The sequence below is a fragment of the Sinohyriopsis cumingii genome, chromosome 17, assembly GCF_028554795.1.
Source record: "Sinohyriopsis cumingii isolate HCF-2022 chromosome 17, ASM2855479v2, whole genome shotgun sequence".
NCBI lineage: Eukaryota > Metazoa > Mollusca > Bivalvia > Unionida > Unionidae > Sinohyriopsis > Sinohyriopsis cumingii.
Window position 1 is genome coordinate 45,047,211 of NC_142977.1, and position 18,180 is coordinate 45,065,390.

General features: G+C 34.7%; 2 protein-coding genes across 2 annotated transcripts in view; one reads left to right on the top strand and one right to left on the bottom strand.

Moving 5' to 3' along the window:
• Positions 1–10,001: 10,001 nt before the first annotated feature.
• LOC149778532 (DNA repair protein XRCC2-like) lies at positions 10,002–16,108 on the bottom strand. The gene is made up of 2 exons (XM_089939413.1): positions 15,970–16,108; positions 10,002–10,905 (listed from the first exon to the last, which is right to left on the bottom strand). Exons 1-2 carry the CDS (start codon positions 16,000–16,002, stop codon positions 10,033–10,035), a joined length of 906 nt encoding a protein of 301 aa, XP_089795539.1. The 5' UTR covers positions 16,003–16,108; the 3' UTR covers positions 10,002–10,032.
• Positions 16,109–16,267: 159 nt separating this feature from the next.
• LOC149778533 (E3 ubiquitin-protein ligase COP1-like) overlaps positions 16,268–18,180 on the top strand; it is a 92,984-nt gene continuing 91,071 nt past the window's right edge. The window contains exon 1 of the mRNA XM_089939414.1: positions 16,268–16,603. Coding sequence (XP_089795540.1) covers positions 16,500–16,603 — 104 coding nt within the window. The 5' untranslated portion in view covers positions 16,268–16,499. The remainder of the gene's footprint in view (positions 16,604–18,180) is intronic.

Genomic DNA, 18,180 nt, shown 5'->3' on the forward strand with positions numbered 1-18,180 from the left:
TTTAAATTTAAATTTAAAAAAAAATCCCATATTCAATTCCCCTTGTCCCTAGACAAACCCAAACTCTATTCCCATGTTAATTTCCCCTTGTCGCTAGACAGACCCACACTATAGTTCCATGTTAAATTCCCCTTGTCGCTAGAGTGACCCACGATTTATTCCCATGTTAATTTCCCTTGTCGCCAGATTGTCCCACGATTTTTCTCCATGTTAATTTTCCCTTGTCGCCAGATTGTCCCAGGGGTGTTTGTAATGCTAATTCCCATTGTCGCTAGGGTATCCCCATTTACTACTTGCCGGAAACAGAAAAGAAGAAGAAGAAAGGAATGATGGACAAAATAAGAGGATGGTGGAAGAAGTTAAGAAGTTAGAAGAAGAAGAAGAAAAACCCAAAGGCCCTTTTCAGGGCCCCCATATTTCTCGAAAAGAGAATGACTTTTCAATTGCCTACCCTTTTTTTAAAAATTGTTTTTTAAAAAAAAAAAATCCCATGTTAAATTCCCCTTGTACGTAAAATGACCCACAATTTATTCCCATGTTAATTCCCCTTGTACGTAAAGTGGCACACGATTTTTCTCCATGTTAAATTTCCATTGTACGTAAAGTGGCCCAGGGGTCTCTGTAATGTTATTTTGCATTGTACGTAAGGTGGCCCTATTCACTACTCCTAACCTTGTTTACGAATTTGATATATTCGAAAAAGGGAACTTATTGACGATACAGAATTTTCCATTTTAAATGACCCACATCCTAGGCATTTTGTTATGTGTTAAGTCAGGTGCAAGTGTGTGTGTGTGTGTGTGTGTGTGTGTGTGTGTGTGTGTGTGTTTGTGTGTGTGTGATTATGATTTTTAACGTAGCTATAACAATTTTTTCAGTCATATTGCTACGATGTCTGCAGTGTGGCAGTTTATAGTGATGTCAAGCACTGGGACATCATGCCACAGACGTGTAGCATAATGCCCCACAGAGTCACATTATCCTGACACCAGGCTTACCAGTCCTAACATTAACCTCTTAACGCTGAACGCCACGCCAGGCAGCTGTTAGTGTCATTTTTATAAGTCTTTGGTATGATTCGGCCGTGAAAGTCTGTCAATAAAAGACTATTTCAACAATTATCATTCCTGTTTTATTTCAGTCTGGTGTGTTCAGATATAATTTAGTATGAATCATTTATTTACATCATTCATTGAAATTTTAAGGAGCTCATATATTATATCATTGTGATTCTTCAAGACTATCGGTACATCAGCACATACAAAACTACTGGCGCATCAGCACATTCATAACTATTGGAATTCATTCTGAACATTCCACACTCTTGGAAATTAAATTTATTTGTTGATTTTACTAAATTTCTTGGTTTCGCTTTCTTTCTGATACATAGTAACAGTAAGTAAGTATTTATGTAAGTGTATGTATGCATGTAATTTTGTATGAATGTATGTGTGCATTTTTAGGGTCAAAGTGATTTGCAATGATGTGTTACTGAGTTCATTATAATATTCATTTACCTTCGAAAAGACCCTCATAAAAGAAATATTTTATTCAAAGGCAGTATGTTTTATTTTACAAAAGATCTGAGTAAACTTTTAGATAAGTTGTCTGCTTTTAAATCGATTCAGTTCTAAGACATATTTGGGGTTTTTAATTCTCTTTTTGTAAAATTTTCATTGGCTCTTTTGTTTTTTTGTTTTTTTTTTACATGGCAAACACAAAAGCCGATGTGCTACATATTATATATTTGAGACTGATTGATTGATTTATTGATTGATTGAATACTTTTTATATTAAGCCAGATTTTATTTATTCATTTACTTATATATATACTCTCTTGGTTACTTTGCATGTGTATACATTTCTTTGCTTCCTTGATGGCTTCTAAATATTTGGAAGTTTGCTTTTGTTTTAGTCTTGGCTTTCATTATTTTCCTTTAAAGCCCGACAGTGACACCGGTTCCAGGTCACCTCTCTCTCTCTCACACACATACACACACACACACACATTGCTGATATTTTTAATACATTTTGACTGATGGTTCTATCATACTCTTAACTCTGATATAGTGTTACTTCGGCATCCGTTGTTAAAAAAGATAATTGTTTAATATCTAAAGTACTTAACGTAATGTTCTGCCTAGATACATTACATAATCTAGTCTGCTGCACTTCAGATACCTCCAGTAAGGGTGTTGGTAATCACATTCTCAAGATGACAAAGGGTATGTATAAATCCAAAATTCGTGTCTTAGTTTGGAACTATGCACAATGGCGAGAATCTCAAAGTCGTGAAAGGCCGTACATGACAAGGACCAGGAACTTTCCTGCATCATCTTCCTTCTCATTTTTGTTCTTGTAAAATCTCAGGTCCCTCCCTAGTTTAACTGGTCAAATCACGAAGTTCATGCAAGGAAATTGTCGGCCAGAGAGCTTTTTTTTATATACGATAATTAGCATCTCAGTGTTGGATTGGGTGGAACGTATGTGTTTAATTTTTCAAGTTCAGCGCTGATCTGATAAACCTAAAAGTTTGTAGGAATACCTAGATTTTTATGCCGCCAAATATTTTATATTACTCCTCAAAATCAATAGTATTTAACAAAAAGAAGTATAGTATTACTGACGATTCAAGCTGGTATGACTAACATATGCAATAGAAAAATGGAACTCAATGGAAATAATAAAGTATGAAATGGAAAAATGAAACGCAACGCAAATAAATGGAAATTTATTTTGTGTTTTTATTTTTTTTAATCATGAAATGTAGAAAGAAGGATTTGATCATCAGATGTATACATATCTGTTTCTATTGCGAAATAGAAAATGGAATTAATTTTCAAAACTGACGCTAGTAATTGTGTGAAACGTGTGCATTTTAGAACTGGTTAAAATGCATGAAGCAGTTAGCAAGCATGGTTCAGATCAGTTGGTAGAATTTGCTTCACAGGAAAACACAATATAAATATATTGAAACAATACTTTTTAACTTAAATATGTATTTCTTAATGTGAATTGGGGCTAAATCACAAGATAAGATAGTTACATTGCGTCTGCTGATTTCCATTGCTCATCAGGCCGGTCACTGTCATATGAAACACAATACACTAAAAGTATGTCATTATTTATAGCGAGTGTGGGTCATGTTTTAATTCACGGAAGTTTTTACTGAAGTACGTTTTGACTTTGATACGTTTCGGTCTGGGTACGTTTCAGTTTGGGTATGTTTCGACTATAAACCACATCAATCAACCACCAAGATTTGATAGGATACTGACCTTTACTCAAAAGATACTGCACATTGTAAATAATTCACCCTTTTGTGGTTGCCTTATTTGCATTCAGACGGATAGCTTTCGTATACTTAAATAGCCTTTGAACCCTGTAGGAGTGGCTCTCCAAATACAAAATCATGCAAATCAAGGAATGTCAAACCACGAGTGTAAATAGAAGCAATAGACGAAGATGTGGTTCCTTTCAGCCATGAAGCGATCTCTATTTAGAACAATCTCACCCAATGCTCTTTCATGGTCTGATTTATTTCCATCATGAATTTAAGCAATAATAAAATGCTAGATTTTACTAGAAGTCTACATCTAACGCGTTCTAACGTACCACTAGAAAGAAATCTATATTAAAATTTACAGGAAGTGGGTAATTTTGTTATTGATACTGATCCACTGACTAGTACTTGGTCGGGTGTATGCACAATCTGTTTACGTGATGTAGGTAATGTGCTAAACAAAGCGAAACTGCAATCAAACCCCAAACCAGAAAAAGACTGAGCAGGCCAAGACTATTACCGAATTGCCAGAAACTCAGGAACTTGGCAATGTAGTGTATAAGTACAATTTAAGTATATGTATTTGGAGTGAGTGAATCTGCTAGTGATCGCGGATCGAATTAAAAGATGCTCCTCTAGTTCACAATGGATCCAAAAAAGCTTCTGTTCTCTATTTAGATATGAAAGAAACATGGGAGACATAGAGAAAAAAAACTGACCGCAATTACAGCTCCTTTCGAACAAAGAAACCTCGTGGGATTTATATGTTAAGATAGAGAGAAACCAAGCCTGGTTATATATAATCGTGATTAGCCGGCTGAAAATGATATAATGACTCAATTGATAATTGTTGAGAGTAAATGGTAAATTATTTTATATTTATAGCGTCTTGCTTCATATAGCTTAGGGATTCATGTCCCATTTGTAAAATACTGTATTAGATGGAACATATGGTTTGTCATGTGTATTTGTAAATGATTCAAAATTAAATTTATCAGACTTTTATGTTAATCGCCTTAAAGCGGTATGCTCTTATCAAAACGATTATTTAAATCCAGCTAGATATTTAGCAAATATTTTCAATATCTGCATTTTATCTTCCTGCACATCATTTCTCCCTGGTTGATGTGGCCAAGAGATGCCAAGAAAGTTCTCCCTAAAGAAGTTGCATCCTTGGTCACACATACATATTCTTACAAAGAAATTCACGTTTTGAACATTTTCATTCGAGTGCTTTATAAACTTTAAAAATAGATTACAGTAGGCGGGGGAAAAGATTACCTGTAAAAAGAGAGAATTTATAGTCAACAATGTTTCATTTTAGGACAGTGTCTGAATTTATTTTGGTTTGGGGCCATTAGAATAGGTCCCAGATCCAATTTTGAAACTGTTAGAGGGGTCACTATTCCACCAAGTTTCTCATTTTGGGACCCATGTCAACCCAGCAATCCTGGAGAAAGTTGTGTAGTAAATGGGTCCAGGGCCGAACTATCGGAAGGAGGACGATAGATGCACAAATGAGGTGTCATAATATCTGTCAAGTTTTCATATAATTGCATATATTATGGGAATCAGATTGGTAAAAGTTTATAAAAGGAAATGTGGATAATAAAGAAACCAAACAGCACTACATGACTCTTTGAAAATGTAAAAGATATGTGTATTTCTATGCCTATCAATCTCTGTGAATGCATGAATAGACTGAATTGACTAAAATTGTTAAAGCTACGTTCAAAATCTAAATCAAACACACACACACACACACACACACACACACACGTGCACGCATTGGTGGATAAAAAAAAAAACCTGTTTGCCTGGGCAAAAATAATATAAGCAAGAAATATAGTATGAGAAAAATCATTCAGGAAGTGTGTACAGTTCTTTCTTGCTTCCTTCATCAACCTAGAGGATATGAACTTTTCCTGAAAAATATGGACATAATAACGTACCTAAACAAAACAAACGACAAGACCTGTACAGCTAATGACTTACGTGTATCCCATTATACCACATCACAGTACTGTACGTTAGGAGATTGCATGAAAACTAAACCTTCTTTGCATACTGTAATACTTATTATTATTTTACCTATCGATTCACTGAGCGTCGGACATGCAATTCAGGGGTCACGGGATCAGCTGCCTTGGGGTGTTTCCTTTGGAGAGGCATTTAGCTCTCATTTCCTCGCCATGATACGGCCTTTCTGTGTTGAATGTGCCTCTAAAAGCAGCAAGGACCAATTCTTGCTGTTAATATCATTGTACGTACTTATGTCCAGGCACTACGTTATCAGACAGAAGCGACTGCACAGGAAATATATGGGCAAAAGCTCATTCTTAAATGTTTGTGAACGTACACTTGCTGTTTTACATGAATAACTGATACTAGTGTATCACTTAATTTATGAACTTAATAAACGGCAAACAGTTCACGGCTGTAACAATTAATGCCGATGAACCAATTTTATATTTTCAAAGGCTTGTCTGCTAATACGCTAAACATTAATAAAATCTAATAACAGTCTATGTGCGTGTGATATATGTATCTTTTCTACAATTTTTATTTGTTGTTTGTCAAGAGCTTTCGTTATATCACAAACAGATGTTGATCGCATGCAGATAAATACATGTGAAATAATATCATTTAGAAATAAAACAACAATTTCAGAAGTCACGCAAAACAGTTGTTTTCCTTCCTATTCGAGGCACTGCTTGAAAAAAAATTATACTGATACTCTGATTTACAACAGACAAAAACAACCACTGCTCCGGTGGCCTAAGTGTCCGCGGTCGCGGGTTCGAACCCCTGCCGAGTCACACCAAAGACATAAAAATGGTACTAGCAGCTGCCTCGCTTAGCACTCAGCATTAAGAGGTTAGTGTTAGGACTGGTCGGCCTGGTGTCAGGATAATGTGGCTGGGTGGGACATCATGCTATATGTCGCATGATGCCCCGGTGCTAGACATCATTAAAAACTGTCAAATTGCAGACATTGTAGCGATATGACTGAAATATTGTAAAAGCTACGTTAAAAATCCTAAACACACACACACACACACACACACACACACACAGAGAGAAAAAAAACAACCGAATACAGCAATCCGCAATATCGAGTTTCATAAACTGAAATTCTGGTGCTATATTGATTCGCCATACAATCGGGTTAGGAAATATTTCATATGCAGATTCGCACGTGCGTGCAGTAAGATAATAATTCGTTATTGCAGACTGCATGGTCTATACATCTAAATTAAAACATAAATATAAAATAAAAGTATTCTAATCATAAACGTTATAGATATCTTATATGTACAAATATAATGATACATGTACGGCAATGTACTGTGACCAGCATCGTTCAAATCGACAACTTCCTCAAAATTTTCAACACGATCATAAGGTAATAAACGTTTATAAAAAGCAAAAATGAATCCCCTGCCATAATAGTAATACATATTACTCTGCGATCATCGAGGTATTGTACTTCTATAAAGGAGCGAGACATTTCGACCCCAAGACATTTCAACCCCAGCCATGGGACAATTCAACCCCAATTCACGCATTTTCAAAACAGTAATTAGCACATTGGTAATGGTCATTCACACTGATCACACGGTTATTCACTGATGCTTGCAGTTAAAGATACAGACACACCGCGAAGTCGCTGAAAAAAAAGATGTCATAAGTTAATTATAATTATAATCACTTTTATTTAGTTGATGAATGCATGCTAATTTGAATGAAAAGTAATAAAAAGTACCAAACACTGTTCAACTGTATAAATGAGTTGATAAGTTAAAACAATAAGTAACACATTGCTAATGGTCATTCCTACTAATCAGTTATTCATTGCTACCTGCAATTAAACAAGATGCACACAGTACTGAGGCCATTAATCCTATTACATTGATAATCGTAATCAAACAAACTTTAAGTCGATGAAAAATGATGTGAGCAGTTGATTATAATTAAAATCACTTTAATTAAGTTAATGAATGCATGCTAATTTGAATGTAAAGAAAGATATATGAAAATCAAGCATACCACAGGGTCTTACTAAATACTGCTAAGCCTGACAAAGCCCGACAAAGTCACGCAAAACTGATTCTTAAGTTGTTGAAAGTAAAACAAATCTTGAGAGAAAAAAAGAGAGGTAAACACGTTAAACAAAACACAGTCGGTAGTTTAAGCCAATCACCCTGGTGCACTCCTAACACTTGAAATACTGCCTACGCTAATGCTCCTTACAACCACATTGCGTGTGACATTAGACTCGACCATCACCCAAGATGAGCATCACAAATGACTAATTTCAAAGCATAAAACTCTTATTATTGATAGCTCCATTCTTAAGCCTATCAAGCCTTCTGGCTTACAACTTGATGTAAATGTACGTGTTTATCCCTGAAGCTACTATGCTTTCACTAAAACAGGAACTTTAAAAAATTGATCTAGCTAAAATTGGCACAATAATCATGGTTGTTGGAGGGTATGATGCTAATCAATGCATGAATTTAAGTACATTCTTCTATCAAAACAAGTCACTTGTTAGGTCAATTTCAGCAGGTCAACATGTGATGATCTCTGGTTTTATACTGGTTCCCTCCATATGGTATCCCAAGTTCAGACTTAGATGTAAAATACATTCATGATTACAATTTATTGAAACAGGGAACTGGATTAATGAACATGGATATTGATTAGGAACTGGTCCACTCAGCACAGAAATTGTAAATTGATAAGAAAAAAGTTTCCCATAAATGCCTTTCACTCTTTTCCTCATCTGTATACCTGATGGTTTAAATTCTAATTAATTCAGTCTATTTTACTAAATTTATCCATTCACTGATATTAAACAGTGCAGTTATTTTTTAATAGACTAAACGTTTCAACCTTGGAAACTTGGTTTCTACAAAATGTGATTTGATACAAGATTGTTCACATTTGTAAAGTTTTGAAATCTTGTTGTTTTTAAAAAAAATTAAAACGTCATCTAATCATAACATTGCACATTTTAAAATTTTGGCATCTAAAGTTTAATTTTGTTTTCCTTGATTCTGTAGAGCACAATGGCAATTATCAATAAACCTATACAATTTTGTCTTGTCTCAGCTTTTATACTTGAGTAAGACCGCACTATGAAAGAATCGTTTCTGAATATGCAAAAATGGTACATTGGATAAAGAATAGTTTGCATGAGAAAGATGTTGCTATAGTTACTGGGTACACCAAACTGGACTCAGAGACATACATGTGGTTTTATTACATTATTAATTTTGAGGAAAAATGTTGGGGTCAAGACAAGGTCTTCTGTATTTCTTTGACCCAGCTGTTTACGTTGGATAGGGCAATTACTTAATGCATTTTACAGGTACTCATTGTTATTTGAAGTTTTATTCTATAACTTTGGCACAAAATGAATGAATTAAATGCAATTTGTAATGAATGAAATAAACAGCATCTACAGTTAAATCTGGTTCAAGTTTTCTAAACAGTAATTTATAATTAATGCTTCAGGTGTCTTACAGTTAACCGCAATTATATTATTCAATATGTGTATAAAATTTCATATGTACAACACCAGTTTATAGGTAGTCATGATTTATATTTCATTCTTTCCCCAATTCTGTTTATTTTTTTTGGTGTAACAGTTTCTGAAATACCGTAGGTTAAGGAGTCAATTAAATTATTTCATGTACGATAAAGCTGACTTGTGGTATGGTTACTGTGCAATAAATGCCAGCGTTAAATTTGCCAAATTTGTGATATAAATACCAGTATGTTTACCAGTTTCAACCAAGAGTATTATATGTGGGACATTTTGCACCATCCCATGTATAATAGACCTGTGTATTGGCACTAGTATGGTATGGATGATTGAGATTACCGACCAATGGGTCTCAATGACCTTTACCTTTGGATAATATATGCGGTCTTGAATTCAAACTACCATGAAGAATGCATTATATTTTATTAGACTTGTCAAGACCATGTCCGTTGACATTTAGATCCCAAACTCAATAGGTTGTTTTACTTACCTTAACTGCACACTACCTACAAAGTTTGGTCAAGGAATTTACGATAGCACAAAGTTATGGTGCAAAACACATTTGTCTTCGAGTCATAATAACAATGACCTAAAATCTTTTGACTAAAAAATCAATAGGCCTTTTCCTTACCTGGAAGCATAGGTAGTTCGGTTGATAGAGCACTGGACTCAGAATCTGATAGCTGAGGTTTGATACCCACCTAGGCCAGCCCAGATCTGCTGCATTGTACATAACTCCCTTTTCCTCAGCATGATATAACTGTAAATGTGTTAAAAGTGTCATTTAAACCAAAAAAACATATCACCCTCCCCTTAAGTGAAACCCTCCCCTAACTCCTGGGCAAGAACATTTTCATTTTTTTTTACCTGGTGACTATGGCCTTTGACCACAAAATTAATAGGTTTCTTCCTTACCCAAAGGGCAAGCTATCCATAAAGCATAACCTAAGTCTATGATTTAGAACTAATTTTATTGTGCAAAGGTCATTTTTCCTTATTTCATATGTAAGCTATTTACTAAGTTTGGTAACAGAAGCTTGTGAAGAACTTGAGCTATTGGATGGAGATGAAATTGGAAACAATTATATATGGATGCAGAGAGATGGTTGTTATAACATGATTGCTCCATCTTATGGTTGGTCTATAAAAATTGAATATCATAAATATATATATTTTTTTATTAAAGTCTGAACATTTAATTATTGGACAGAAACTGAATTTCATCATCGTTTACAAAAAATGTCACTATCTCTGAGATTGGTCCAGCCGAAACAACAAACTTTCTTTGTCCCGAGTCAGGAATTTCTACATGTTTGTAAACCAGTCTGCCAGTAACCAGCTTCTGCCATGCTTTACACATATACTCCTGATGCTCAAAATCAAGCTCTTGAACCATTGTTGATTTCTCTCTGTCCCCTCTCTCAAAATCCTTTTTTCTCTTGAATAACTCTTGTTTTGTTGCAAACACTGTAATGTTGTAAGTATTCACAAGTTTGGATAATTCTTCACAAGCCAGTCTCATGTTCGCTTCCTGCATGGCAAAACTCTCTCCACCACTACATCGGTCAATCCAATAGAAAGCTGATATGCTATCGATCATTACTGCTGAAATGTTTGGATTGCAACATATAAAATTTTCTAAACTGTGCAAAGTAATAATCAACTGAGTGCTACTAGTGCAGCGAATTATGTACAATTTTTTCAAACATTCTTTAATGAAGTTTTCAGTTTCTTCTGATCCTGGATACTGCAGGTCTATTTCACCTGAATTTTGTCTTGCCCTTCCTATAGCATTTAGAATGTACCTCTCAAGTAAGGATGCAAGTCTCAAAATAGAAAACTTATAGTCTGTATCAATAAATATGACATGGGCATCACATCCATAGAGTTCTATCAATTTCCATGACTTGGGCAAAATGCAGCGAACAATGAAATGAAGCAAAGTTTCTGATTTGGCAGTTCCCTCTGCTCCATATAGTTCAATAACCTCCTTCCCCTGGAGTCCCTCACCAAAAAAGGTTGGTTCTAAGTGTATCAAAGAGGGTCTGGACCCAAGCCTGGCTAGAAACTGAAAGAGAAATGAGAAACAAGATTAGTGACAAAATTTGTAAATATTAATTGTGTCTGCTGTATTGGATGTCTGTGGGCACCATTTTCATTTAGTAACAACATGATATAATAAAAAATCTTTTGGTGAAATCTCTAAGTTGATAGGATGATCAATCAAAGAGGATGTTATTGCGGAACCATTTGCTTTTAGGACCAACTAGATACTATAAGTAGTCTTTCAGTGAAAACCACTTGATATAACCAATGATTCAGAAATAACAATAGCAAGATTTTCAAAAGATGCCAATTTGGTAGCATTTTCCATGACCAAGACTTGATGTAGAAATATTTTCATTTAGAGGCAACCAGATCTTGCAAGAAGTCTTCATGTGAAAACCCATGCTGATGTATCTTTTCATTCAGAAGTAGTAGCAATAACAATATTTTTCAAGATGGCAGCTGAGCCTAAGATCACTCACCTTGCTGACACCTAACCTAAAATCCAGTGCAAGGGAAGAATATTAATCTAGCAGGGATCTCTTTCCTCAAATTCTGTTCATTGCCTAAGAAAAGACGTTCTTTGGACAAACTTGTCATCCAGGACTGTCAACCTCCGCCTACTTATCTTCAGCTGTATTTTGTGGTAGATGAGTACTTAGGATGCTTTCAGTCACATTTTTTATCAAATTTTGTTGAGTGGTTTTTGAGAAGTAATTCAGTCTTTTTTATTGTAAGTAACACAAGCCATATTGGACAACAGATCGTTATCATTTATATTGAACATATAAAGGCCTTCAAGGGCAAAATACATACTTCCAGACAAATCTAATGAAGTTCTGTTTAACAGTTTCCTTTTAGACATGGTCAAGAGATTTTTCTGCTTTGAGTAACCTAGTCGTATTAGACTGCTGATCAGCATTGTTTCCATCGACTAAAAAGGCCCTGAAGCTCAAGCATTCTTAATTCTATTTAATTCTTGTATTTTTAATGTCAATTCCATAACTTTCAAGTTAGTGCCAGATGGAGGCTAACTAAACAAATCCAAAACACTTTTATCCAAAACATTTTTTTCCACAAATTACTGGACCAAAATATTTTATTCTTGCTTTGTTAAAGAATCCTTCGCCTCATAAAAATCATACTTTTTCAAGGAGTCTAACTGTTCCTATGCAGATTCTGAAATAAAGTTCTCCACTTCAGATGACATTGTTAAAGCTTGTTGGTATCACTAAAGAGTTTGAAAATGTGAATAAAAAAAGTTCTCTGAAATATTTTAGAGAAATTCACATCCCAGCACAAGTGCCCAATTTTCTATTACAACTCTGTGGTATTAAAATAAGTAGCAGATAAGAGTGAGAAGCAAGAACCTTAGCAAAATTCAACAAATAATTTATTCTCCTAGAATACAAAGTAAAAATGTAAAATAAAATAACTTACAGTTTTGCAAATTAAATCCCAAATAATATTAGAATTTCCAACAGAAGTCCTAATGACTAAGGTTTTAAATAAACTTTAGTGGTATTCCAAAAATAAATCCAATGCTTGAAGTGTTGATGTGCCTATGCTGGCCTGTGTCATGGCAATGTACCAACAGTCTTTTGTTTGATCACAATAATACAATCCAAGAAAATATCCTTAATTGATTCTCACTATAAATCCAAAATTATTAATTTTGAACACTCTGTATTTCCAGTGAAGAACAATTTCACTTTAATTATTTTACCCAAATCAAAATAATGCACAATAATAATACAACTTGATTACGCTCTGATGTTATCACACAAATAACTAATTTTCCCAGAAACAAGAATTATAATAAAAAAGACTAAGACAAAAAAGAATAACCCAGATGTGGGTCAAAAATTAATTTCTATAAAAATCTAAGTTATAACTAGAAAGTCATTCACTAAAATTATAATAAAGAACATGATAAATAAAATGTCATTGACTCAGAATAAGATAAATATGTTTACTTTATTGATAATGATCCTAATATTGAACCCATACTCAAAGAGAAAATATTAGCTTTGTATTAGTTGTTTACAGAATTTTTAAAAACCATCAATAACTTTGGTCAGGTAGTCAATGAACTTGATGTTGGACAAGTTAACTACAAGATACAATTTTACATAACCCATAGCATATCACGAAATAAAAAAAAGTAAAAATAAATAAATAATGAACAATGCAAATTAAATATATCTAAGAGTGTAAACCAGATGTCAATATGACCTTTTGTTTAAGAGAAGAAGCTACCAGTACAACAATATGTTCAAGCAGGCATGGCAGCCATACTGGATGTCACATCAGCACCATACTGATTTGGGGCCAAACAAGATGGCTGCCATATTTGCTAAAAGATCAGCACCCTTTCCTTTACAACTAACCAGTTATCATAACATGTCATTTAGTGAAAACTCCATGATGATATGACAGGTGGAGTTGCTGCAACAAAAATTTTCAAGATGACCTGCTGTGTTGGCTATATTGGATATGTGAGTGGCACCATTTTCATTTAGAACTAACTAGACCTTGTGATGAATGTGACCACATTGGATGTCCAAGTAAAATAATTTTCATTTAGGCTCAACTAGACCTTGGGATAAATGCATCTGTAAAATTTCATGGCAATCCTCCATGCTGTTTATGAGGAGTAGCAATTATAAAGCTTGTGATAACATAAGGACAGATCATGGACAACAGGCCATCCCCTAAACACATCTGGTCTATGACCAGCAGAATTAAAAATGATTCACTTTCTCTGAAGTTTTCTATTTTAAAACCACGAAATATTTCATTTCCTGTTAAATGATAATTTTCTTAATTAAGAAATTTAGTTCCTTATACAGTATATTCATTATACAGTGTATTCATTATACAGCATTAAAAGTGTAATATTTGTGGAAGTCAATGTCGAAGACAAAAATCAGTGGAAACTAGGACTGATCTCAAAATTTTCAAATGTGAAATTTGTTGGTGTAACTGAAATGAATCAACAACTAAAGACTTTGATAGCCTCTGACATCTGACAAAAAGATGATGGACAATCAACAACGGACTATTCCATAAGCTCTGCTAACAAATAAAAACAGTTAACATTTTTATTAATGAATTTACAGATCCATCAAGAAAGAAAGACTATTCTGTGTAATATTTTAAATTTTAAGTGACTAGTCCTCAGGATGCAGATAAGACCTTGCCAATAGAAATGGAGCTGCACTGAATTTTCGCATCTTGTTTCAACAATGATTTCTTCTGGATTACTTTGGCACTATGGATGGATGATTAGCTCTCATTGTTTTAGGCAAGGTAGGAATTTTTAAAGATTCAAATGGCGTAAAAAAATAGAAGTTTTACTTATGCATCTGCACCCACCTATAGTAAAAGTCATGCAGTTTATATATGTACTCAATATCAATTATATCAGTAACAAGTGTTGTTTTCTATACTATGCATACCTTCGTAACAGGGGAAATTCTTTACGAAACTTAATTTGAGATTTCTTCAGTTTTTAGACCTCAACAATTAGTTGACATAGTTGATGTGGGAGGGCTGATGTATATCAATGAAGTTAGTGGACAAACAGATGGCATGCAGCCTTTACATAGTCCGCACATACTTCAGTTATTCTAACCCAGATTCATTTGTATTTAAAAAAGGTATTCATTGATATAATTTATATATTAGAGAAAGAAGAAGAAAGAAAGTTTTAAAAGTAGAACGACAAAGAAGAAAATGAAAGCTCATTTCCTTAAACTGAACTTATTACTTGCTGAAAATTAGAGGCAAAGATTAAATTTCAATGAAAATAAAAGGTTTACTTAAAGTAAATAATTAGTTAAATAAACAGTTACAATGAAGTGTCTGTTTTTTTAATATGAATGGAGACAAAATGTAGGAGGGATATTAGGAAAATATAAAGTTATTTGATATTTGTAATTAATGGGGCCATACTGAATTTCTTACCGAACAGATGATTATATTGTCTTGTTTAACTAACTTTTCAGATAAACAAGTTTGATATAACTCCATACACTAGTGACAGTTCTAATCAGCATCAACAACTGCAAATAGTGATTCTACCAGACCTGAGGCTGGACCTGTCAAAAAGCATATATAAAATGAAATGCATACACACGCCCTGACCGTACTATCCAACATGTACAGAGAGTGGATGCATGCGCTGACCTGTACAAATGGTCCGACATATACATAGCCTAAGTAAATACGTCCTATAGAAAAATGGGGGGGGGGGTGAAGTTCAGTGTAAATAAGTCCTAAATGAACCACATCACATATTAAAGAGATACTTCAAGGAAATTACATGTTACAATTCCCTTTACCATCACATCTTTATGTGGTGATTATTTACTTTACTTGGATCCCCACATATCCATGCTCTTTTGCAAGGTCATTATCTACAAGCCATTAGAAAGACATACAGCCAATATCAATTTTTAACGTACATGAACATTTTTGGATGAAGTGAACATAAATGTCAGATCCAGTACAAACCAGATATGCTACAATGTCACAAGAAAGCTTTGCATGTTGAGAAAAAACAACACTGTCCTATACTGTGACGATTAAACCAAACTTGCTCTTTTCTTGATGAGATGTAGTACCTGGCCACCACTGCAAAAATCTATAGCAATCCATAATTTTCATCTGGAAATTTCTTGATGGCATTTTTGGAAGCAGAGTGCTCAATAATCATCATTGAGTAGACTTTTGTAAAACTAAAATGGTCCTAAAGTTTAGATCAACAATTAATATGATCACCACGATATACACTTTACAAAAATGATTACGAACATGTGTGTGCGTGTGTAATACAGAAAATGTGAAACAGTTTTGTGTGTGTGTGTGTGTGTGTGTGTGTGTGTGTATGTGTGTGTGTATTTTCTTAGATATTCTGATATCTCTTACTAAAATTGCAAAGGCCTGTTTTTTTAAGCTTGAATCGAACTTTTCGGGATATTTTTACACTTTCACACTGTCCTGAAAGTTCCCAAAATGACCAAGACGTCGATCAAACATCACAGTTTCAAGCTGCTTATGTGATTAATTTCACGAAATTTACCTGGACTCCTGTTTCAGTCTTTGATAAGCTCATTGTACTACATGATTATCTTGAAATACACACTGGTTCGCCATACAAGCAGACAGGTGTGTCAACTTTTAGCCATAAAGCCACTTAGGGTCTACTAAATTTGAAAAATTCTTATTACTTCTTGCCAGTAAAAAAAAAAATCTGTGATAGGATGTCTTATTTTCTCCCAAAAAATGTATCACTTTTGAATAAAAATTTAATTTTAGTCCTAATCAATTGCAAATATTTTTGTTTTTCAATGTTGTAGGTGCAAGAACCGGATGTGGTTTCTGCGCAGGACCTTCATTAAAAACTTGAAAGTTGATACAAGTTAAACACTGGATTATTTTCCGAATTAGGCATTTTGCGTCAAATCAGTTACTGAATATTGATTATGCAAGCGTTCAGCTACTTTCTGCAACCGGTAGTATTTATTGAAATGTGCAGGTGACATAGATGAGTTACCGCATTCCGTGCAATGTCAAAACAGTAGCATTGGTTGGTTGTGAAGTTTCTGTACAATGGCTGGTCGTACACAAGCAAACCGTCGTCGGAAGCGAGCTCAGCCGCCGGTGTACAGCGGAGTACCCGGTACTTACGAAGATAAAGATAACGACTTCCTATGGTAAGAAGCATGCATACTGCAAGAAATGTGTTCAGGACTTCAGTTTATATTGCATTTGTTAAGTAACAATTTACTGCAGTGGACATTGAACACTGGAATCTGACGTTTTATCAATAAAGTACGGCGAAATCTCTGACAACATGAACTCACCGTATCGGTAATATAAATGAACATGAGGAGTGCAAGCGTGACCGCAACCCTCCACTCAATTCGACTTTTCTCACGCGTCTTTTATCGCTTCAGAATCGCAAGAAGACGGAAAAACTACACATCATTCAAAAGATAGTGAAGTACCAAAGCATAACTCTCGAACGACCATCCCATGCATCCGATCCGTCGAATTAACTTTTATTTTCCCCATTATGGGCATAAACCTTTTCTATTAGAATCCACCAGACAGAAGTAGCCCATTCTACCATGGGCTGAATAACATGATGAAAGTAATAAAATGTTTAGTTTGCTTTTTATCTCCTATTGTATCATTTTATATAAATTTCCAGAACAGAAATATGTAGTTAAAGTTCGGATAGTAGAAACAGACGTTGATGACTTGAGCTGTCAATGGGTACCCGGGTACCCGACTGTAGTAAAAAACCCAGGCATTGAAAATGAATGAGTACCCGTTAAAAAGAAGTAATTGGTCGACAATGCTATCAAAATATATATCATCAGCAGTACGCTGGTCTGAGTTGCAGCTCCAATCTATATTTAGGAGTAGGACCACCCGTTATGCATCAGCAGCCCACTACTAAACGGCTGCTGCACGCTGGGCTGTGCGAATGGCTTCACAGTTGAAAACAATACTAATATGTAGACTATGCATGTTATCATATCACTTACTTGTCAGTAAAAATTACTTATATTTATCATTTATGGTAATACTGATGTTAGAGAGGTACAAATGATACTTTACCTGATAATTATACCTTTGATGATGATGAGGTGAAAAATGTGAAGGATAAAAATAGGACCATAAATGATACATTAATCACGTATGACAATAAGAAAGAAGAAACACTTGTGAATACAATATTGTTTATTAGAGATTTACCATCATTAATAATGACGATGACAGTGGAGAAGGCAAGAGAAGAGAAAGATGTTTCACTGTTCAATACCTTGCTCTTGCCAGTGATATAAAGATTTGTACTGAAATTGTAATAATTCATCTAATACCTGAAGAATATCTTTCAAAGGTCCGCGAGGGGCCCCAAGTGGCCAAGTGGTCTAAAGCGCTCTCCGTTATGGATCACTGCCATCTCACCTCAGTCTGCTGCAGTTCGAGTCACGGATTCAGCCAATGTGGGTATGTGAGAAAGCTTGCCAGTAGCTTCTTATGGGTCGGTGGTTCTTTCCGGGGTTTTCCAGGGTTCTTCCTCCATCATTAATACTGACCGCCATATATAGCCTATCGTGTGTTGAAAAATGGCGTTAAGCCCAACAACAACAACGAATCAAAGGTTTGGGATGGTTACAATATTATATCTTCAAAACTACCCCTGTCCTCTCTCTCTCTCTCTCTCAAATACACATATGTATGTATGTATGTGCAAAGTGAGAACATTTTATCTACAACT